We start from the raw sequence: 25175 nt of genomic DNA, 5'->3' as shown, positions 1-25175 counted from the left end.
CCAAAATAATTTACAATCTAAAATGTTAATTTTTTTTTTTATTCTAATGCAAAACCAAATAATGATTTATTGTTTTAACATGTAAAAAGTGGTTGTTAATGTACTGCTTTTAATTTTTGCTCTATAATGAAATACTTTATAGTAATTTTATTAAACTATTTGAAATCTAATGATTGAGAATAATGTCAAATACAAAACTCAATTAAATTGTTCTCTGTTTGTTGGGAAATGTGCATACTTGTAATAAAAATATGAAAAAATAAAATAAAAACATAATGCAAGATATAATGTATTTTTATATATATTTAGGATACATGTAGCATAACCTATGCCTGTCATTTTTCTATATATGGACTATTATGCTATTTTGTAAATGTGTACATTTTATTTTTGTCAATATTAGTATATTGTAATTATGATTCATATTTTCATGTATATTTTATTTTGGCTGAAAGTGTTAATATAAGGGGGAATATTTACAATTTAGCATTTTTTTAAAGTTCTTATATTTTGGGGGGAGTGAAATGTGAACTAGATATGTTTTTGTGATATTCACCTACAGAGCCTCTTTAACAGAGATGCTTTTTCAGCTGAACCACTCTCAGTTCCCAGCCCACACTGCAAATGAACCTCTTGACAGATTTAGAGCTGATGAATTTGAGCTCTAAAATATCTCCAATGGCACACTAAATCAAAGAGATTCTCTGAAAAAGAGGGACAGAGACTCCATATATTTTCTTTTTCAAATTCCTGAGCAATACATTCATCACTTTGCTGGTATCAGACACAGTCCGGTTAGATGCAGCAGAGGCTCTACTGATCATAACGTTGACCTTCATGTCGACCTCCAGGACATCCAAGAGGCGAACTTCCGCACGTCGAGCAGCCGTCTGCTGGCCGCGGTGATGTCAGCACTGTGTAACACGTCGGTCAAGCTGACCTCTGTCTTGCCCATCGCGTACGACGGGGAGGTGTTGCTGCGCTCCCTCGTCAAGCAGGTCAGCACTGAAAACGACTCTGCCCTCGCTCACCGCTTCCCCTTGCTGGTGGCACACATGGAGAAGCTCAGCCACGTGAGTACTAACGTCCCTTCATCTTTCTGATTTTATTAATGTTTATCTGCCTTAGCAGTTACAAAGTTCTCTTTATCGTATCAGACGGAAGAGAATCTCATGGGCATGACGACTTTCCGGGAGGTTCTGGAGAAGATGCTTGTCATTGTGGTGCTTCCTGTGAGGAAGAGTCTGAGGAAGGAGGTTGAGCTCTTTTCTCCTCATCTGGTGTCCAACACCTGCGGCCTGCTGGCCAGTATCGTCAGTGAGCTCACCGCCTCTGCTCTCGGCTCTGAGGTTAGGAGGACAAATCTCCCGCTTCCTTCTCATTCCTCACTTCCACACACACACTCTTCCTCGTCTCTTTGTCCTTCACGGGCAGAATCCCACGCAGAATCTGTATCTAGAGAGCTCCACAGAAAGATTTGCACATCCGGATTATTCTGAACATCCCTGTCCCATGTCCTTTATTTAAAAGGTTTATATTAAAATGAAGTTTATAAAATGATATAAACATAAAGACAGATCTATGCAAATATATTTTATATGTATATAATCAGAATCGGAATCTCACAGAACTGTTCATGATGGTGAGTGGAGGGAGAGCAGGGGGGTTGAAGTCCACTATCATCTCCACAGTTTTTAGCGTGTTGAGCTCCAGGTTGTTGAGACGGCACCAGACAACCAGCTCTTTAACCTCCTGTCATATATTATATATACAGTGGGTACGGAAAGTATTCAGACCCCCTTAAATTTTTCACTCTTTGTTATATTGCAGCCACCCTCATGTTCTTCATTCCCAGCTGAAGAAGAGAAAAAAAAAGATAGAAAAGGACCATATTAAGCATACTAATAAATAACCTCTTGTCATATATTATATATATATATATATAATATAAATTTGCAAAGATAAAATATTCATATATTATTAATATAATTAATTAAGACCTTAAATTTAAATGTATTATTCAATTTAAATTAAATATATTTTAAATAAATTAAATAATAATATTTATTAGTTATTTGTAATATATTTATATTTATTAATATATTTGTATATTTAAGCTTTCCCCCAAGTTCTTTGGACCCTGAACCGGTACATTTTTATATAATATACAATTTAAATCATTTTAATTCTGACTTGTGTACATTTTCATATTTTATTTCTATGTTATTTTTATGGTAATTTTTTATTGTATGTGCAGAGGGTTGGAAAAACCTGCATGTCATACTATGTACAGTTGTGTGTGTGTGTGTGTGCGTGTGTGTGAGAGAGAGAGAGAGAGAAAAAAAAAAGATTAATATATTATTTAAATATTTAAAAATATATAATATTTAAAAAGTAATCAAATATTTATATATTTTTAATAATATAATAAAGTATAATTAACAATTTGGATGCTGCACTCTGGTGGTGGATGAGGAGATACCCCCTTCTATGTAAAGCGCTTTGAGTGCACAGAAAAGCGCTATATAAATGTAAGGAATTATTATTAATTATTATTATTATTAATTTAAATGGAAATGGAAACAAATTCCGTATTTTCTAATAATATTACCAAGGTAGGATCTAAACCATCTTAAAGCCTGCCCTTGAATATCTGTATATGATACTATTGTTGTAGAAAGACTGATATTTAATCATTTGATTTGATTTGATTTGATGAAGTACCTAGACTTTTTTTTATTACATATTTTGTAATCTGGTCAACAAGACTGTACTACTCCATCTTCGTTAAACATTTTACCCTGTTTAAATCCTTTGAATTCTGTATATTTTTTCTAAAAATCAGTATTCAAATGTAAAGCGTGCAGATTCCATGTCGGCCTGCTCATGCGGGATTCATGAAACTGAGTCATGTGCACAGGTGTGTCTTCCACCGGACCACAACAGTCTGCTGCAGTCCATTTCTCTTCCGGCCGCTTCAGAAAAGGCCATTGGCTCATTGCCATAGCAACTGGCATGTCATGCTCTATTAGAGTACGTTATGAAGAGCTTTACAGCTGCTTTACTTCTCTTTAACACTGTCCGTTTCCAAAGGTGAAATACAAATCACTAATAGAGTTGCACAAATGGCATCCAGTTTCTGCTGTTTGCAGTAGCACAGGAAAAGCATGGTTGTAGGTGGCGGTTCTCATGGAGGCTCCTGTTCAATCACAAAAACATCCTCCCTCAGTTATCTGGCCTGCTGCCACCTGCTGGGAAAAGAAGTGACACGTCATCTTAAAGGGACAGTTCACCCCAAAATTACACAACTTGAACCTTTAATGTGCTGCAATGACTAAGTGTAAGTTCTTGTCTACACTTTTGAAACTTCTTTATTGTTGTGCAGGTGGACGGGCTGAACTCCCTGCACTCTGTGAAGTCCACCCCCGACCGCTTCACCAAGACCAGCCAGGGACGCAGCTGGAACACGGGGAACGGCTCGCCCGATGCCATCTGTTTCACTATGGACAAGCCAGGGGTGGTGCTGGTGGGTTTCTGTGTATACGGAGGAGGAGGCATCCATGAGTACGAGCTGGAGGTGCTCGCTGATGATGTAAGTCTTTTGTTGTATTCATCACCTGATGTTACATGGAAGCTAGACTTCTGACTGTTAAAGGAAATGTTTGTACATAAATGAATGTTCGTCATCAGCCCTCTACGAACACCTTGGCAATTGAATCGCCATTGGCTAGTAAATTTTTTTGTTTACTCGCCATACTGATAAATATATACATACACATATACATATATACACACACATACACATACACATAGACATACATACACACACATAGAGTGTTCGGCGAGTGAAAATATATCTGAGCTAAACTTATACTTAGCCTCCAACTCACACACTGGCGAGTAAAATCTGAGAATTTATTAGCAATTGGCTAATATTAGACATAATTTAGTCGCTAGAGTGAAGATTTAGTCGCATATGCGAGTGATTTACTCGCAATGTAGAGGGTTGGTCATTATTTACTCACTCTCATATGATTCCATACCTGCATGCTGTTATTTTTAAGGTGGAACATAAAAGGAAGATTATTCTTCACACAGCTCCTTTTCTATACAACAACAGTTTATTGTGAACATGTCTGTCAAGATCCAAAAAGTCCTAGAAAAGTATCATAAAAGTAGTCCATGTGACTAAAGTACCGTGTTTTCTGAAGAAGAAAAAAAACTTCCATCTGAGGTTTTCACCCGTTTTTCTACTTTACCACATTAAAGAATGCAAACATAGGGATTAAAAGTGATTGAAACAAGGAAAATAAACTTTAATAAATGTTGAAATCCCATACAATAAATGGAAATCCCCTGCAATAAAGATAGATGGTGAGAATTTGAAAAGAGAAGGAAAAGATTTAATGTTTAGTCTGGTACAGTAACTCAAGGAATATTGTTAAAATCATGGCAAAAAGGGTGAGCAGCTCACCAAACAGAATATAAAGATGAACTTAATCCAAATTTGTGGGCCCACGTACCTCTCAGTTTGACACAAATTCAATTTTTTTTATATTAATGATGTGACATTTGATTGCTAACTATTGTAAACATGGCTTTGTTCCAATATCCATGTAAAACAGCAAACTTCAAATGGGCACAAATGTGTTTGACCACCACGATGGGGCGGCTGTCACACTGACTGGCACAGCCCTATTGCACTAATAATTTCAAATGAGTTGTAACTGTTTGGTTAACTGCATTTTTGTTTGATGATGAATAGGCTGCGATGTCAAGGTAGCAGTGCTAGAACTGATATGATGTCTATGCATGCAAAAAAAAAAGTGACTTATATTCTGCAAAATATGGTTCTTGGTGCCAAATCTGTTTGAGACAAACTCGTTTTTGGGTGAACCGTTCCTGTAAGTTAGATTGTGTGTGAATGAGTTGTCCCAGTGTCTTACTAGGGCTGGGTATCGTTCAAAATTTTTCGATACCGATACCGATACCTTGACTTCGATACCGGTTCCTGAACGATACTTTTTTCGATACCAATTTTATGAAATCAGTTTTAACAAGATTACATTATCTAAAAAAAAACTTTGGTTTTATTTCTCAGCTTGTTGATGTTTATACAAACTCAAAGACTCATCTCCTGAGCCACTGCACAAAGGAACAAAATAGTTTTAATAAAGCTCAAATAGTCTTCGTTCAGATCATTTGTTTCAAGACATTTGACATGTTTCCGTCCTGAAATCTCGTGTGGGTTGAACTAATTTTTTTACGCACCTCATCCCAAACCTTCCGTTGCAAATTCCAAAACGTCATTTTAGAGCTGATAACAGAGGCTTGAGCCATTGATATGCAGGCTAACGCAGTTATTAATGCAGTCTAATGCGGTTATTAGAGAGAGGGAGAGAGAGAGATTAAGTGCGTGTGAATACCTGCGTCTATGCGTCTCTCAGCAGCGTTCAGCAGCAGCGTCTACTAATAGCGAATCTTTAAGTTAAACTCCTTCATGAACCTCGCTACTGAGAAATGTCATGTAGCTTTTCAGCTGCGAAACTATTTTACTGATAAATTCGCGGTGCAGCGCTGACAAGAAGTTTCTGTTCGCGTCTCCGCGTGTGTGCGTCTGTGAGAGAGACTGGGAGAAAGAAAGCGTGATTTCCGTAGCCTACATAAAAAAGGTGGAAGACATGGAAATAGTTTGTCATTTTTTACCCTATTGTTTGTTATATTTATTTGCTCAATGTCTTGAGCAATGCGTAAATCCGGCCCTGTTAGACGGCAATCGGAAGTTATTACAAACACTCGGTGGTGGTTTAAAGTGAGTTTTGAGTAAAAGCGGAATATAAATCTTATTTATTGTCTTATGCATGATGCTACAGTTTGCATGAATGGTCACATAACACGCGCTTTCGGTCGTGTAACGTTAGTATGAACGGACATCTGCATATGATCGGAACTCCACGCAGCTCCCGCGCTACTCTATACTGGTGTATTACAGTACCACGAGAGCTAAAGAGAGCAGACTGCTCCGTGTGCTTTCGAATCGCTCTCGCGGATGATCGATCTGCGCCGCACCTCTTCTAGTCGAACACACCGGCAAGTGCTGCAGGCTTATTGGCTCACTGACGCTGATGAGATTAACCCCTTAGGTATCGAAATTTGGTACCGAACGACAAGACGTTTTTCGATACTCGATGGTATCGAGGCAATTCGGTCGGTGCCTAAAAAGTATCGAACTCGATACCCAGCCCTATGTCTTACCCTGTTGTTTTTCTCTGTGTTCCTGTTCTGTCCATCTCTCCCATTTCATCAGGCTCAGACGGAGCACCCTGGAGATTCCGCCCACTCCCACAGATGGACGTCTCTAGAACTGGTCAAAGGCACTTACAGCACTGACGACTCCCCCAGTGACATCGCTGAGATCCGTCTGGACAAAGCTGTTCCTCTGAAGGTGCTGTGAATTTTACACATGAATCACGCGAAGCATAAACTTCACTTCAGCGCAAACTCACTCCTACCCTGTTGCTCTTGCAGGAGAATGTGAAATATGCTGTCCGCCTGAGGAACTATGGCAGCCGCACAGCCAATGGGGATGGAGGCATGACCACCGTGCAGTGCTCTGATGGAGTTACCTTCACCTTCAGCACCTGCAGCCTGAGCAGCAACGGCACCAACCAGACCAGAGGCCAGATCCCCCAGATTCTCTATTACAGGTCTGTACTTTATTCCTTTCACTGCCTAAAAGAAATCTTATTTATAAAATGTTGCATCTTGTTGATCCGGGTTGTTTGTTACAGGAGTGAATATGATGGTGACCTGCAGTCACAGCTGTTAAGCAAAGCCAATGAAGAGGACAAGAACTGCAGTCGTGCTCTTTCTGTAGTCAGTGTGGTGGTGCGGGCGGCCAAAGACCTCCTCCACAGGGCCTTTGCTGTGGACGGTGAGGATCACTTCTGTAGGCTTCCTACAAACTTCCCCATCTGCTATTGGTTGCAAAAAAGCATAGTCCCAAACCATACTCACACCATTTGTTGAGCTAATGTTAATATGTGACCCTGGACCACAAAACCAGTCTTAAGTCGCTGGGGTATATTTGTAGCAATAGCCAAAAATACATTGTATGGGTCAAAATGATAAATTTTTCTTTTATGCCAAAAATCATTAGGATATTAAGTAAAGATCATGTTCCATTAAGATATTTTGTACATTTCCTACTGTAAATACATTAAAACTTAATATTTTATTAGTAATTTGCATTGCTAAGAACTTATATTTTGTACATTTCCTACTGTAAATACATTAAAACTTAATATTTGATTAGTAATTTGCATTGCTAAGAACTTAATTCAACAACTTAAGACAACTGTAAAGGCGATTTTCTCAATATTTAGATTTTTTTTGCACCCTCAGATTCCATATATTTAAATAGTTGTATCTCGGCCAAATATTGTCCTATCGTAACAAACCATATATCAATTGAAAGCTGATTTATTCAGCTTTCAGATGATGTATACATCTCAATTTCGAAAAATTGACCCTTATGACTGGTTTTGTGATCCAGGGTCACATATGATAGAGATAAGACATTATATTTTGCTTAAAACATGAACATTTTGCATTGTAACATTAATTTGTGATAAATAACCATTTAATTAACCTAATGAAAAAATGACCTCATTCTTATTACTGCAATGTTAATAAAATAAGCCATCACCATTAAGAATAATGGAAATTGCAGAAAAAAAATTGGGGAAAATATACACACTTGTCATGAAAATTATCTAAAAAAGTGAAATTGCAATCAACCACCCCTTTAAAAAAACAAAAACAAAAACAAAAACTTTTATTCAGCAAGAATTCGTTACATTTATAAAAAGTGACAGTGCAGACATTTCTTATGTTACAAAATATTTCTATTTCAAATTTGAAAATATTTAGCTGCAAAACATATGCTAAAAATATGCAAAAAGCATATTAGAAAGATTTCTGAAGGATCATGAGACACACCAAAGTAGTTTTTACAATCTTAAGTTTTTTTTATAAAATAAATGCAGCCTTGGTGAACATAAGGGGCTTCTTTCAAAAAAAATGTAAAACCTTACCGCCTGCTAACATTTGAGATTTACTCTATTGGATATACATTGATTGATGTTACTGATGTCTCTACAGTTGAAGACATTCCAGAACTCCTGAGTTCCTCCAGTCTTTTCTCAATGCTGCTTCCACTTATTTTGGCATACATTGGTCCTGTGGCTGCATCTGTCCCTAAGGTATGGGAGTTTTTCTTCATGTAATTAGCAACCTTGGCTCTTGATGCGATAATGATCAGTCTTCTCTGCCAAGTCAAGTATTGTTAGTTCCCTTTTTCTCATGATATCTTTCTCAACGCCTAACTGTTTTAAAATTCGAATTGTTGTCTTCTCTTAGGCTGCGGTGGAAGTGTTTGGTTTGGTGCAGGAACTTCTTCCAGCTGTTTCTGCCCTGAACCAGAAATATGCCCCTCCCGCTTTCAATCCCAACCAGTCCACAGACAGCACCACTGGGAACCAGCCGGAGCAGGGCCTATCAGTTTGCACCACCTCAAATCATTATGCTGTCATAGAGAGTGATCACCCCTACAAGCAGGCTGCTGTCACCCAGTACAAGGTACATTAGTTCTCGTTTCTTGACATTCAACAGAATATGGGCAAATCTAGCTATTTATTATCTAGCAACCTGTTTACTTCACCCTGCCAACTAACTAGAATAATTTAGCAATGCTCTAGCAACCACTCATAACACTTTAGAAACTGCTTACAGGACTTGACATTAACATTGTCTGATTGTTCTTGATAACCATAAAAAAGTAGTCGGACTTTTAAAACCACAAACGCTGACCAGTCATTACATGTTAATGCAGCTCAAAAAGATGTTGACAGTTTTAAATAAGACACAAAGGTGGCATAAACTGCAATTTAAATAGTAGGGAACTGTGTTTCACACGCTTATACTGATTAATGGTTTTCATGCACATTTTTCTAATAATTTTAATCAACTCCCCAGCAACACCCTAAACAGTCGCCCAGAACAACCAAATTAACTCCCCAGCAACACCCTAAACAGTCGCCCAGAACAACCTAATTAACTCCCTAGCAACACCCTAAACAGTCGCCCAGAACAACCAAATTAACTCATCAGCAACACCCTATTCAATCGCCCAGAACACCCAATCAACTCCCCAGCAACATCTTATACAATCGCCCAGAACACCCAGTCAACTCCCCAGCAACATCCTATTCAATCGCCCAGAACACCCAATCAACTCCCCAGCAACATCCTATTCAATCGCCCAGAACACCCAATCAACTCCCCAACAACATCGTATACAATCGCCCAGAACACCCAATCAACTTCCCAGCAACATCCTATACAATCGCCCAGAACACCCAAATAGCTCCCCAGCAACATCTTATACAATCGCCCAGAACACCCAGTCAACTCCCCAGCAACATCCTATTCAATCGCCCAGAACACCCAATCAACTCCCCAGCAACATCCTATTCAATCGCCCAGAACACCCAATCAACTCCCCAGCAACATCCTATTCAATCGCCCAGAACACCCAATCAACTCCCCAACAACATCGTATACAATCGCCCAGAACACCCAATCAACTCCCCAGCAACATCCTATTCAATCGCCCAGAACACCCAATCAACTCCCCAGCAACATCGTATACAATCGCCCAGAACACCCAATCAACTTCCCAGCAACATCCTATACAATCGCCCAGAACACCCAAATAGCTCCCCAGCAACATCTTATACAATCGCCTAGAACACCTAGTCAAATCCCCATCAACACCTTAAACATCCACCCAGAACACCCAATGAACACCTCAGCAACACCCTAAAAGACCACCCAGAACAACCTATCAACTCCCTAGCTGCACCCTAAAAAACCAGCCAGATCATCCAGTCAACTTGTTACAAATTGAGATGCAGTATGACCAGTGTACCTTAACCCCTTTGCTGTCACCCCCCATTGTTGGCATGGAGACACAAATGACATACCCAAAATAAAAAGGTTGCTGCTCATGAGTCTTTCTGACTAGATACATATGGTCACAAAGCTGACACTACAAAGTTTACTGTTCAAGAATCAGAATTACTCAGACTGTTATGATAATAGAGATATATAAGCTCAAACATAAAAATATTAAAAATATTTTTTTAAATGTATAAAAAATTATGTTGCTGTGGTAGATGCTTTTAGAAACACAATGAAGCTAAAGCCACAAGTCTACTCATGCTTCATTCCAAATCTGAGGACACATCTCTAAAACTGTGCATTTTATGAAATATTTTGTGAGACCATGTCATGTGTGTTTTTAGAGAAGGCTAATAAAAGGCTAATAAAAAAAGTTCTCTGTAAGCTCTCCTGCATGCTATTGCCTCATGTCTGGCCCGACAAACTGCCCCATTCATGATTCTGTTGTTCTCACTCGACGAACCTTTCACACCTCCGCCACTGACACTTCAAAGTTTACTGTTCAAGAATCAGAATTACTCAGACTGTTATGATAATAGAGATATATAAGCTCAAACATAAAAATATTAAAAATATTTTTTTAAATGTATAAAAAATTATGTTGCTGTGGTAGATGCTTTTAGAAACACAATGAAGCTAAAGCCACAAGTCTACTCATGCTTCATTCCAAATCTGAGGACACATCTCTAAAACTGTGCATTTTATGAAATATTTTGTGAGACCATGTCATGTGTGTTTTTAGAGAAGGCTAATAAAAGGCTAATAAAAAAAGTTCTCTGTAAGCTCTCCTGCATGCTATTGCCTCATGTCTGGCCCGACAAACTGCCCCATTCATGATTCTGTTGTTCTCACTCGACGAACCTTTCACACCTCCGCCAGGTATGACACATAATCCTCATTATTCTTTTATCATTATTCTTTTATTTTTATTCAGCCATTATAGCCTTTATTCTGCCATTACAAGGTTTACCAAGCCACATCGCTTCGATCCCAATATACATTTACCCGCCTATTATCAAAAGTCTTTCTAAAAAAAATACAACAAAACGACCTTACGTCAATTATTTTGACAAAATACATCATGAAGCATAATTGCACCTGTTCTGCAGCTGCATTAGAGCTAACATTAGCATCAAGCTACATAATAATTAATAACTGTAATAATAATAATAATTTATGCATTTAGCAGACGCTTTTATCCAAAGCGACTTGCAGTGCATTCAGACTATAAATTTTTTTACCAGTATGTGTGTTCCCTGGGAATCGAATCCACGGCCTTTTGCGCTGCTAACGCAATGCCCTACCACAGGAGCACATAAGACAATTTATGACATTAATAATACACTTTTACACAAAACTCACTTTAAACCACCATCGAGTGTTTGTAATAATCTCCTTTTGCGATCTCATGTGGAATTTGGTCGTTTACTGTTGTTAAAATATGCTATTTATAGCCTTTTATATCGCTGCACAAATTAGCATTTCAGATGTACACATTCTTTATTGTTATGAAAATACCCCAAATCTCAAGAAAATCACATACAAACCATATACTATCGTAATCGTGTGTTTATTATTTGGTTATTTCGTGGGTACAGACGTTTCTCTGTGTTTGTTATGGTCAGATATGAACGCGGAAGAGCAGGGGAGCTCGTGACAGGATGAGACGGGGCTTGTTATGAGACGCAATAAGATTGACAAGGCGACGGGACGAATCAGGTTTCTCTGAGTCACAGCACGAGCACGGAAGAGTAAACACACCGAGGCAGCCCAGGGAGCTGCTAAGTTTCATCAGATCGCGTAAATCAGTGGAAAATGAATAGAAATGATGATTCTGTCTGAAGAAATATGAAGTAAATATGTCTATATATCTCCATGTATATGCATCTTTGGAATATAAGCCTTTATTGACGCTGTTCAGTGAAGCTATGTGAACACAAATAAACCGCTGCAGACGTGACTGAATATGAATGCGTGGTGAATTTCTATTCCAAATATGATGCATACGGATTTATTATTTTGCACTCCTGACATAAAACATTGTTGCAGTGACAGTAGTTTAGTAATTTATCAAAACAGTGGTCAATTATCGAAGCTAGAGTCTTTAATCTTTCTACTGATGCACAGTTTGTCCAGATCAAGTAAGAGTGTGATGACGTGTGACGTTTTAACGTGCTGTGAAAGTGAAACAACAATAATCTGGGGCCGTCGCCGATCTTTGACAATTAAGGGGTTAATGAGAGTGGTTTAATCACATTTCCCTGTGCTGGTTTCCAGGTTTCCTTCCCAGACTGCGTTCGCTGGGTGACCATTGAGTTTGATCCTCAGTGTGGCACAGCACAGCCAGAAGATGTCCTCCGTCTCCTGATCCCCAGCCGATCGATGCACTTCTCTGGGCTCGGCTCCAAATCTCTGGTTCACGAGACCATCAACAGCTGGACCGAGCTCAAGAAGTTCTCTGGCTCCAGTGGCTGGCCCACCGCTGTCTTGGTGCTGCCAGGTAACAGCGATGTCCCAGACAGCCAAATTCAGAGCTTTATAAATGTTCACTTATGCTTTCATGCTGATTAACATGCTGTTGACGTGTCAGTATTTGTTGATGTTCAGTTATTAAAAAGAACCCATTTATTGAGAATGTTTACTTAACACCACTTCAAGGCCCTTGAGCGGGAGTCTTTACATTGTCAGCAGATAAAGCTATATTTTGTCCTACAGAGGGTTTATAAACACCAGATCCCAATCAGGAAGATTTTGGGATTGTTTTTAGAATATTATCTCTGTGAGGACTGAGATCATATGCACAGGTGCTACCTTATCAGTTATATTTTTGTATTGCTGAGATACTATATTTTTTTTAATGAAAATTTTAAATCAGTTTTTATCTTTGTATTTTCCATTTTTATTTGAATAATAGTTGAAGTTTTAGTCATTGTTTTTGTCTTTCTTGTAGTTTCTTAGTTTTTTAATGTTTTTTTTTTTTATTAACTTTTTAGCTTTCGTTGTTTTAGTACATTAAGTTTTTTCTACTTCATTTTTTTCAGTTAACATTTATTTTTATTTTAAGTAAAGGCAATGTTTATGGTTGTAGTTTTCCTTTTATTAACTATAATAACCCTGCACCTTATTATTATTCAAAGTGAGTTATGCTACACTGACTCGCCCATTAACTGATTTACTTTGTCTAATATCAGGTAACGAAGCCCACTTCTCTTTGGAAACTGCATCAGATTATGTGAAAGACGAGAAAGCCTGTTTCTATGGATTCAAATGTGTAGCTGTTGGTTATGAGTTTAACCCTGGTCTTGATGAGGTATGAAATTCAATATGAATGTGTCTTAAACCTGAGCCCAATGCATGAAATTAAGTATTAACATTTGAGGAACCCTACTTTTTACCCTATGTGGCCCTGCACTGTCAAATTACATAATTTGCAGGTCAGCATCTACAGAAATATATAGAAAAGAAACATGAGCAGTGCTGTTGTTCATACAACAAATGTGTATTGAAATCTGGGTGGAAACGGTTTCAGCTTGGACATCTAAATAAAGTTCATTTATATTTACCACTACTAGCATCTCAATTATGGATGGTTTTTGACCAGAGAAAGGAATAGTGATGTATTTGAGGCATCTGTCATGTGGCTGTAAATCTGAATGTAATGTAAATGTGGCTGTGGTTTCAGGGAATTATTCAGCTGGAGAAGGAATTGGCCTATTTGGGAAGCGTGTGTGCAGCTGCACTCATGAAAAAGGATCTTGCTTTACCCATAGGTAAGAATGACTGCTGCTTGCCAGTGCTGGAGAAGATAAGTAGAAACTGTAATGTGGCACGCTACAAGCTACTCATAATTTTAAGCAGTTAAAGTAGCTAACTAATATAAAGTAGTGATACCCTTTTAAAGCATGCACTACCATTCATAAGTTTGGGGCCAGTAAGATTATTTTTTATTTATTTTTTTTAAATAAAGTTATATTTTTCCTAACCAAGATGCATTACATTTATCAAAAGTGAGAGTTAAAGGTGCCGTAGAATGGAAAACTGTATTTACCTTGGCATAGTTGAATAATAACGGTTCTGTACATGGAAATTACATACCGTGAGCCTCAAACACCATTGTTTCCCCCTTCTTATGTAAATCTCGTGCATGCAAAAGACCACTGAAAAATAGGCGAATCAGAACATAACACCGACTGTGACGTTACAGTCGGGATCACTAATAGTTACGCCCCCAACATTTGCATATACCCGCCCATGTTCTAGACTTGCACAGCCAAATCATCAGAAGTTCTGCAGGTATTGTGAAGAAACAAACGAGGATAATAGCGAAAATGGCAGATCATGGAAATAAATGTTATGTTCTAGGCTGTGCAGGGGATGTGAAGTGCAGGGATGGGTTAGTGTCTGTATTCAGAAATGCACAGAAAGCAAATAACGTGTTCTAATAAAATAACGCGAGCCACTAAAGGGACATGGTTAGCTGCTTGCTAGCGGTAGCCTGTTACATTACAGTACATAAGATTTCACTTACCACATAAACAGAGGAAGGAGAGATGACTGAGGATGATGGCGAATGATTTACAGATCCTGAGCACCACTGACAAACATCTGATCTTGTAAAATGTGTGGTAAGTACTGCCGCTGTAGTTTACACAGAGCGCGTGCGATCGCAAATCCCGAAAGTGAAAGTAAAAAGCGATTTGAGATTTTTACCCTTACCTAAGCCACATACCTTCTATGTAGATATCAGAGAACAATTTAAGATATTGTATCAATGCATTCTATGGCACCTTTAAGACATATATAATGTTAGAAAAGACTTCTGTTTCAAATAAATTCTGTTCCCTTAAATTTTCTATTCATCAAAAAATCCTGAAAAAATGTATCTCAGTTTCCACTGTTGGAACTGTTTTCAACATTGATAATAATAAGGAATGTTTGTTGAGCAGCAAATCAGCATATTAGACTGATTTCTGTAGGTGACACTGAAGACTGAAGTAATGATGCTGAAAATTCAGCTTTGCCATAACAGAAATAAATTACTTTTTAAAATAGATTATAATAGTAAACAGTTATTTAAAAGTGTGATATTTCACAGTATTACTGTATTATTACTGTGTTTCTGTATTTACACTGTATTTTTATCAAATATATGAAGCCTTGATTAAGATACTTCTTTTAAAAACATTCAAAAAATCATATTGACCTCAAATACGGTAGTGTATTTATTTACATATAAAGATGTTCGAATTAATCTCAGATAGAGTAACAGGATTTTAATGGATAAAAAAAAGAATTAATTAATCTGACCATACCTGATATATTTTTTTTAATTGATAAAATTGATACATTTGCCAATTACACTGGAACTTCTAAAAGTCTTAAAAAGTAGCTTGTTACTGGAAAAGCTACATCTGAGCTATTGAAACTTAATATTTCCTTTATTGGTGCCACTGATAAAATCATAAGCATGAACTTTGTGTCTTTTTCATCTGATTATGTGGATTATGTACCATCTTACAGGAAATGAACTGGAGGAGGATTTGGAGATTTTAGAGGAGGCCTCACTCCAGGTACTGAATTAGAAATAGTTTTGGTGTTTATGAGCACAGTACCATCATCAGACTGAGCTCTAATCGTGTGCTTGTGTCAAGCAGGTTTGTAAAACCCACTCAGGGCTCCTGGGGAAGGGACTGGTGCTTTCTCACTCTCCCACAATCCTAGAGGCGCTGGAGGGCAACCTGCCACTGCACCTGCAGACTAACGAACACTCCTTCCTAGAGGACTTCATCACCTGTGTGCAGAACTCCAGCGGCGGGCGGCTCGCCAGGTTGGTCTCAAATATTTTTCAGCTCCCTTTATTCATAAAGAATCTAATATGTACTGTTTATACATCCTTTAAAACCTGGCCCTCATCTTAGCATCTTTACCATTCTGCTGTCCCAGGTGGCTTCAGCCAGACTCCTACGCAGACCCTCAGAAGACCTCGCTCATACTCAACAAAGACGACATCCGCTGTGGCTGGCCCACTACTGTTGTGGTGCAGACCAAAGACCAATATGGAGATGTTGTGCATGTGCCAAACATGAAGGTTAACATCTTTCTCGTATCAAAAGGTATGTTATGAAACCAGCATATATCTAACTGTCTCTGCTCTGTGTTTTAGGTTGAAGTCAAGGCTGTTCCTGTCTCTCAGAAGAAGTCCCTCCAGCAGGAGAACATGAAGAAACTGCAGCGTTTGCCAGGCAGCTCCTCTAATTCCACATCAGGCACTGACCTCACCTACGGTGGCCACCCACCGCCCAAACTGGAGGCGACATATGAGCCCATGATCATCAAAGAGGCCCGATATATCGCCATCACCATGATGAAGGTTCCTCTCATCTCTTGACTTGATAAACACAGTAGCTGCGAAAATTATTTGGATTGGGGCTGCCTAATTAATTGATCTAGTACTGAAATTGTGATATGGCTTAGTGCGATTAATAAATGGCAAAGGCTGCAGTTTAATTTTACTATAAATTTTCACGTTTTAACCATCTTTCCAAACGTGTAATGAGAAGCAACAACAAAAGAGACATTTTAAGGGCTCTCTGCGGTTTTCCATCAAAATAAATGTTCACTAATTTAACATTTGAAAATTAAGAAATTAAACCAGCCATAAAGATTAGTATTGTAATTTTACATTTGCAATGTAAAGTAAAATCAAATTATTATTAGTAATAGTAGTATTTTTTAAATATCTATTTTTCTCTATTTGTTTTTTTTTTTTTTATGGTGAAATATTACAGCAGTAAGATTTCTTATTTTATTGTCCCCCTCCCCCTTTTTTGTACAACATTTTGGCCAAATTGTGCAGCCCTACAAACAAGCGAAGCAATTTTTTTAAAATTGCATTTAAAATCGCAATAAGAGTTTTTATCAGAAAATTTGTTTTTCAGAATTATTTTTTCTCTCTAAATCGGGTGGCATTATTTGGACATTTAAGTCACACTTTATGTAATATAATGGAATTAATGGCAGATCGTTTCTTCTGTATTGTGATGAACAACCACGTGAAATGGATTATTGAGGAAAAAAAATGTAGGGCCGATATTTGATTCTATCCATTGTTTGTTCATTAGATTTTGAGATGTGGCCATTGCACTCAAAAATCTATGCACATTTGCAGTTAATTCTTGGATGAATCATTCAATATAAGATCAATAACATGCATTTACAAAATATATAGGGTGAATTTTCATTACGTCAACTTTTTTACATTATCGCTTACTTTTTTTTAATGCAGGCATATGAAAATTACTCCTTTGAAGAGCTTCGCTTCGCCTCACCGACACCAAAGAGGTTCAAAGACTATTTTTCTACGTGTCACACATAAATTACAAACAAATTCAAATGTAAGACCGGGTTTCATGTTCAGTGTGTTCACTTTTTACTCAGACCCAGTGAGAACATGCTTATCCGGGCAAACACAGACGGCACCTACAGCGCTAACTGGACCCCTGGTGCTGTTGGGCTGTACACCATTCATGTGACCATCGATGGCATTGAGATTGGTAACTGCTTTTCAGGATTTATTCATCTTCATATTAGAGCTCTGTGTTTGGAGGGTGTCTAAAGTGGATCGTGTATGTTTCTAGTGCTCAAATAGGTTTTCAAAATGAGCAGTTCCTTCAGAAAATGAGAGAAAAAAATAAATATTAAAAAAAAGAAAATATGATTTATAGTCGTTTTGCATGGTCTTTTTTTTTTTTTTAAACCAGTGTAGTAACTCTTGATATTACAGAGCTCATGAAATGGGTTTGCTGACTAGAATAATGTTTGTTCAGATGCTGGTCTGGAGGTGGAGGTCAAAGATCCACCCAAAGGAATGATCCCTCCTGGCACACAGATGGTCAAACCTAAAGCTGAACCTCAGCCTAGCAAGGTGAGTTCCCAAATTCCCAAGCGACTACGGATCAGGTCTGACCACTTCAGCCATTCAATTTATACCACATTCAAAAGTTTAGGTTGGTAAGATTGGTAAAAAAACAAATTCTCACCAAGGCTGCATTTATTTTACCAAAAATACAGTTAAACAGTAATATTGCAGAATATTATTACAATTTGAAAAAACTTTTCTGTTCGAATATATTTTAAAATAGTTTATTCCTGTGATGCAAAGCTGAATTTTCAGCGTCATTACTCCAGTCTTCAGTGTTACATGATCCTTCAGAAATCATTCTAATATGCCGATTTGCTGCTCAAAAAACTATGTTGAAAACAGTTGTGCTGCTTAATATTTTTGTGAAAACCTTGACACATTTTCCCCTGCTTTTTGATGAATGGAAAGTTTAAAAGAACTGCATTTGAAATAGAAATCTTATATTAACATTATAATTTGTTCACTGTCACTTTTAATGCATCTTTGCGGTTTAAAAGGATTCATAATAATGATCCCAAACTTTTCAGACTTTTCAAATGTTCACAACTGGACTGTTATTCTCTGGAAATTATGATCAATTTTATGAAATGTATGATTCTGGAAGTTGACATCCTGTGGCTGGATAATCTCAATATCCATTATTTATTACTTAATTATTATAAATATTTTGTCTATTTACTTGTAGCTTACACCTAGCATCTATTACTTATTATATATATATATACACACACATTGGTACGTTCGTTTTTGTTTATATAGGTGAAAGTTAGTGTGGAGGGCTAGAGACTATTTATACATACGAGTGCAAATAGTGTTACTGTTTTTTTTTTTTTTCACCGTGTATTTCTTTACTGTGCATTGAACTGGGAAACAAGCAACACAACTGCGCAAAATCAAATGTCTTTGCTGCCGAATGTCTCAGCTCATCGGATGGACTGACATTTCTCTCGTCTGACAGGATCTGCGGTTCTGTGCTCTCTGTGCTGTGAAGCCTCGCTCTCTGACTGCAGCTTCCTGCCATCTTCTCGTCTGTCTCACTGTCTCTCTGTCTCTCCCCCTCTGCTTCTCTCAGGTGCGCAAATTTGTGGCCAAGGACAGCGCAGGGCTGCGTGTGCGTAGTCACCCCTCTCTGCAGAGCGAACAGATAGGCATAGTCCAAGTCAATGGCACCATCACATTCATTGACGAGGTAAACCGCTCTAGAATAGGGCCAAACTGTTCTGAATTCAAGCCCTTTTCTGTTTTCTCTTTCTTTAATCTGTGAACATAAGTATGAATGATTGATTAATGTTCTGTTTAAAAAAAAAAGGCTTTTAAAACAATTTCTGCATCTCTCTAAGCTTTCAGTTTGACTTTTGATTTGGTCACAAGCGTTTATTTGCCTATCCTTTGCTTCATTCACATGCAGGAGACTTTGAGGCTGTAGTTAAATCTCAAATAGGAACTAGCCAATTGCTAAAAAGCCCATTGCTGCATGCCAATCACTCATAGCTCCTATTAGAGCCAATCTCACATCCACAATGCTGTCGGTTGCTCTGAAGGCCCTTTCACATGACTGGCAGGTGCATTGAACTCTGTGGAGAAAAGCGTTAGCTACAGCCTTACCAAGAAACTTGCCTCAATCATTTGCTGTTGACCTTTCAAAGCACATCTAATTGGAAAAACTGCATGACATTTGCATGATAGGCCAAACTATTTTTATAACAAACACACTTTGCATTTAAAATTTTGGACACATTTAACTGAATTTATTTTTCATTTTATGGAATACTTTGTATATGCATCTTATTAATTACATAATATATTATCAATTCAAATCTGTTGTTTTAATATTTATACACTACTGTTTAGAAGTTTGGTCAATAAAATAATTCTATATATGTTTATAGAAGTCTCTGCATTCATGTGATTAAAAAAACAGTTTTACAATGAAAAATAACTGAACTATTTTATAACCGTTTTAATATACATTTTAACATATTTTAACATTTTTATTTAAGCTGAATTTTCAGCATCATTACTCCAGTCTTTAGAGTCACATGATCCATCTGAAGTCATACTAATATGCTGATTTGGTGCTCAAGAAACATTTTCAACCTTTTTCAACATTTCTATTCAAACATTTTTATCAATATTGAAAACAGTTCAGATGCTGCCTAGTATTTTAGGGGAAACTGTTGTACTTTTTTTCAGGATTCTTCAGCATTTATTGGAAATAGAAATCTTTTGTAACATTATAAATTATTTTTGATCAGTTCTGTTCAGTTTAATACATTTTTGCTGAATGGTATTATTAATTTCTTACTGTGATTTCTTACGTATTCAACTAATCTTACTGCCCCCAGACTTTTGAAGGGTTTTGTGTTATCAATATTAATAATTATTTAAATATTATATTACCAAATTTGGATCAATGTTTAATGCTTAAAATTGTTTTTGCAGATTAATTGCTTTGCAAAACTAAAATAACTTTTTTAAATGGATTTGTTGGAATGGATAGTAAGGGAATCAAATGAATATTAAAATATATATATATATATTTTATTTTACTTTCATGTCCAAACTTTTGAGTGGTAGTGTAAACTTCCTACTGTTTTGTTAACTGGCAGAAGTTACCCTTTCGATGGCACTGCAGTGCTTTTCACATGCTCAAAGTAGCGCATGACTCTCGTGCGGAGCATGTTGAAGCTTGAACTTGAGTAACGTGAAAGGGCCTGTTGTTCCCTGCTGACAACCGCCAATAGCATTTACATGCATATACAAATTCTGTAGATGACGCATCTCATTTCCCCTCAACTGGACTTCCACTGTAAATCCAATTAGTTGGTGCTGCGCATTAACGCGATTGGCTCTGCAGCCTCAGAGGCTCGTGCGAGAGGCGTCTTAGCAGTTACAGGAGGGCATGGCTCCGCTCTGTTGCTTGTTTCCCATAGATCCACAATGATGATGGTGTCTGGCTCAGACTGAATGATGAGACAGTAAAGAAGTATGTTCCCAACATGAATGGGTACACTGAAGCCTGGTGCCTCTCTTTTAACCAGCATCTGGGCAGAAGCCTCCTCGTCCCTGTCGACGTAAGTAAAAGGCCCTTCGTAGATTAGCCGGAGCCCCTACATATTCCTCATTTGGGAACGGGATTTGTAACTGCCAGCATGTTTAGGGTGATCATTCGATATACTTCAGTTTGGCTCATTTTACAGTGAACCATGGGCATCTAATGACCCACTCCCAAATGTCTACATGCATGCTGTGTCGATTACTTACAAAGACCAACTAAATGTGTCTGCATGTGTTAGTGCTACGGTGTAGTTTAGTTTGAGCATGATCACTCGGAGACCAGGATGGAGAGTGTTATGGGTGGGTGCATGTTGCCAGTCCCTTGTCTTATTAACTCCTGGTTGAAAGTCACTAACTCATGCACACTGTTTTGTAGGGCTGCACGATTATGACAAAGTTCGTATTTTGCAAGATTTTGCATTTATGTTCACATTAAAATATTATGTTTCTTGTTAAGAAAATAATCCGGTTTATACCACATTTACACCATGTTTATTATAAAGACTGGAATATACTAATAAAAATAACGACTTTATAACGCGTGACGCAGCTGACACGGAATAGCATACGATGTTTACGTTCAGTGGATACTCTCCGAAATGGCACCAGGGTGACGCGGAGGAGACGAATTGTTGAATAAAGTCGTTATGTTTGTTTTCTTTGCGTACAAAAAGTATTCTCGTAGCTTCGTAAAATTACGGTTGAACCCCATTGTTACCCACATTAAAGCACTGGGCATCATACACTTTGCCAACTTTGTAAACAGTTACAGAGAAAAACTGGGTGTCAGCAAAATTGCATAGAAATGTGCACCTCTTTGCTAGGAGACACATGACCAAGGCTTTAAATTTGATTAACTGCGATTTGATCGCTTCCGAAATAAACGTTTGCTTTAGAACGTATCACCTTATTATTTCCATGGTGTTTGTCATACACGTTACACACCGCAGCCACAATAGTGCTGTATGACAGATGTATCACTTTTTTATTTCGTTTTTCCTTTTTTATTCAAAATATTCACAAACTTTAACTATGTCATCAACTGTCTGATATTTTGATTCTCGAATATGTGTAAGTGAATGTGTTTTGTTGTTTACAAACTAGTGTTGTCAAAAGTACCGACTTTGGTACCAGTCGGTACTGAAATTTTAAAAACGTCCATTTCCCGCTAACATTTGAGCGCTGTTGAGCCGATTCTTAAACATTGCTGATTGGCCAATGTGTTCACGCGCTCAACAGATGTGACTGTGATTGGCTACAATGATCATCGCTTCTCGCTCTTCACTGAGCGTAAGCACACGGGAGCGTTTGAACAAACACAAACCCACATTGTTACCCACATTAAAACACAAACCCACATTGTTCGGTGTAGTTTTGCAGCTATCAGAGCAGAAAGGAAAGCTGTTGCTCTCCACATTGTTTTTCATTTTATGTTTATGTAAAGTGTGCAAGCTTTTTCGCAGATGTAGATCGATAGATAAGAAAAAGCCCATTCATACACCCGACCATTGACCCTCCCATTAAAGTAATCTGGAAAGTGGTTGAAAGTGAACAAAAGAGATGGATTAAAACACCATGTGCAGTGTTTCCCACAGACTTACACTCTTTGTGTGGTGGCACTTCGCCTGGGGGAAATATATATGTATATAATGTAAATATAAAACAGCAGACAGGCTTATTGAAAGTACAAATTCATTCTCTGCCAGCAGGAGGCGCTTTAGGAGCGGCAGAAATAGCTGTTTTCCCGGTAACGGCTGTAATCAAAGCAGTGCTGCGCTGCGCTCATGAACGCTACTTTATCAGGCATTATAGGAAAGATTAAATGAAAATGACATCAAAACTTTTCTGAAGACAATCGGTGCCTTTCAAAAAAGATACATTTATATAAAAACACCCGTGCCGCGTTATGATTTTGAAACGTGCAATGCTCATGTTTATTGCGGGCCACCACAAATAAATCAATGTATGGGAAACACTGAGGTGTGAATGGGAATGTGTCTGCCTTGTCTAGTTGTGATCTGATTGACCAAAATGTATCTTAATACCAGGTGTAAACAGGGCCAGATTCTGAAGCAAAAAAAAACACAAAAAATCTCTCCATAATACATTATAAGATTTTCTGCAAAATAGGCCAATTACTGCATCCCAAAATCTGCAGACTGACTTTGACTTTCTCCAACTAGTGTTAACTCTTCCAGACTGCAAATCAAGAGCAAAATCCTGTGCAAATGTTGTTTTGTGTATTCCAGTGTTCTAGGTTTGGCATATCACTCATTCCGGTGTATGTTAGCATCTACACTATCTACATTGTAAGCGAGTGGTGCAACATGTCATGATTGTTTTTGATTTGCTTTTACAGCTTTTTTTTGGAATGTCAGGTCATGTTTCTTCAACTTTCTTTCTCGTAACAGAAATAAAACAAGTCCAATGCGCAAACAAGGTGACAGGAATACACCTAAAGGAAATGCTGTAATTGATACTTCATGATTAGTTTATTGTGACAGCTGTAATCATAATCTCTTTGATTAATTGTGCAGCCCTACCGTGTTGTTACTCATTATATGTGGTGTGAAAAATAGCTCTTGTGTGGTAACGAATATCAGTGTACAGAGCTTTGCTGGTCATGACATGAGCTGCATCAGTGCGGCCCAATGAAAACTTTAATCTCTTCACATAACCAATCTGAAATTGTAAAGATTCATTTGCTTAAAAATTTGTTCAGTGAAACCTTTTCAGCATTTGGTTTAAAGGTGATTGATCCGTTTAAATTTCTCACACTGAATTAGCTGTCGGGGTCCCGCAACTTTTAATGAGGTTCTGCCATGAAACAAGCCGTTGTCCTAAGCCAAGGCCTGAAAGCAAGTGATTCGGAGAGCATAATTACCTCTGGATGTGAAAATATCATCAAGGCTCCCAGTATGAACAGCATGGCACACCACCGATCTTTTTTGGAAGATTATGAAGCTTCATATTTCTTATGTGATTTATTTTTCATTTGCCGTATTTTGATGTGATTTAAATTCTGTTGCAATTGGAGCACAATCTTCTGCAGAATTAGGATCGTTTTGTTTTCTAGACCTTCTTCTCAGCCGTCAAATTCTTCTTGTACTGTCTCATGAAGAAAATTCAAAAGAATTAAAATGCACATAAAGAAACTGTCACTGCAACAAATCCATCTCTTCCAAAAAAAGACCAACCATGCCATCTGCGTTTCTAATTGAAGGGAATTCCTGATCGTGTTTTGACTTGCTTATAATCTGTTGCTCAGAATATCTTTAGCACTAGCCAAGGAGTCAGGGATATCGACTTTTTGTCTTGGACGACCTTATCTTGTTTTCCTCAGGTGAGTTGTGAGATGAGGTGTGTGTAGCTTGGCTGCTGCTTTGCTTTTCGCCAGTGTTTCCCATGTTTTTGAGACGTTTCAGATTGTGATTTTTACATGTAGTACTGGAGAATCATCAGAGTTGCATGTTTAATTGTGTAAATTGTGTGAGTGAAACAAATATATTTTACCATCTTTTCCTTGTATGCACAAAGTTTCCAGTAACACGTTTTGAACCTAATGGTCATTACATTGCATTAATGTTAATCTTGGGTAAAGCTTTTTGCGTTTTCATGTCGTAGTTCACAATTAAAACAATTTAAATTCAGTTGCATGAGGATTTAAAGAAATAGTTCACCCACAAAATAAACATTTTGTCGTCATTTACTCACCTTCATGTCCTTTTTAAAAATTAGTATGCTGTTTTCTTCCATGAAACACAAAAGGTTAATACATTTTTGAGGAGTTTTCACACACTTTATGACAGTTAATATTGATCACATCTGTTAAAGGGTTAGTTCACCCAAAAATGAAAATTCTGTCATTAATTACTCACCCTCGTGTTGTTCGAAACCCGTAAGACCTTCATTCATCTTCGGAACACAATTTAAGATATTTTTGATGAAATCTGAGGGCTCTCTGACCCTCCCATAGACAGCAAGGTAACTACCATGTTCAAGGTCCAGAAAATTACCAAGATGATCGACAAAGTAGTCTGTATAAGACATCAGTGGTTCAACTGTAAAGTTACGAAGCTACGAGAATTGTGGATGCGCGTTCACGACAGTAAATAACGAAAAAATGATACTGTCGTGAACACGAGTCCAAAGTGACGCAGTAGAGACGAAAATG

At 37.7% G+C, this 25175-nt stretch overlaps 1 protein-coding gene across 1 annotated transcript in view; it reads left to right on the top strand.

Moving 5' to 3' along the window:
- mycbp2 (MYC binding protein 2) overlaps positions 1-25175 on the top strand; it is a 132058-nt gene that overhangs the window by 72291 nt on the left and 34592 nt on the right. Inside the window, exons 33-52 of the mRNA XM_016564075.1 lie at positions 852-1073; positions 1158-1349; positions 3386-3592; positions 6308-6445; positions 6529-6707; positions 6792-6934; positions 8164-8264; positions 8422-8640; positions 12301-12523; positions 13215-13333; positions 13706-13793; positions 15544-15593; positions 15678-15850; positions 15967-16111; positions 16187-16393; positions 17309-17364; positions 17461-17576; positions 17850-17947; positions 19017-19133; positions 20878-21018. Of these exons, the coding sequence (XP_016419561.1) occupies positions 852-1073; positions 1158-1349; positions 3386-3592; positions 6308-6445; positions 6529-6707; positions 6792-6934; positions 8164-8264; positions 8422-8640; positions 12301-12523; positions 13215-13333; positions 13706-13793; positions 15544-15593; positions 15678-15850; positions 15967-16111; positions 16187-16393; positions 17309-17364; positions 17461-17576; positions 17850-17947; positions 19017-19133; positions 20878-21018 (2934 nt within the window). The remainder of the gene's footprint in view (positions 1-851; positions 1074-1157; positions 1350-3385; positions 3593-6307; positions 6446-6528; positions 6708-6791; positions 6935-8163; positions 8265-8421; positions 8641-12300; positions 12524-13214; positions 13334-13705; positions 13794-15543; positions 15594-15677; positions 15851-15966; positions 16112-16186; positions 16394-17308; positions 17365-17460; positions 17577-17849; positions 17948-19016; positions 19134-20877; positions 21019-25175) is intronic.

The sequence above is a fragment of the Sinocyclocheilus rhinocerous genome, unplaced genomic scaffold, assembly GCF_001515625.1.
Source record: "Sinocyclocheilus rhinocerous isolate Xijiao unplaced genomic scaffold, SAMN03320098_v1.1 scaffold2245, whole genome shotgun sequence".
NCBI lineage: Eukaryota > Metazoa > Chordata > Actinopteri > Cypriniformes > Cyprinidae > Sinocyclocheilus > Sinocyclocheilus rhinocerous.
The sequence above is the reverse complement of the archived record's forward strand: the minus strand, read 5'-3'. Positions and strand labels throughout refer to the sequence as shown.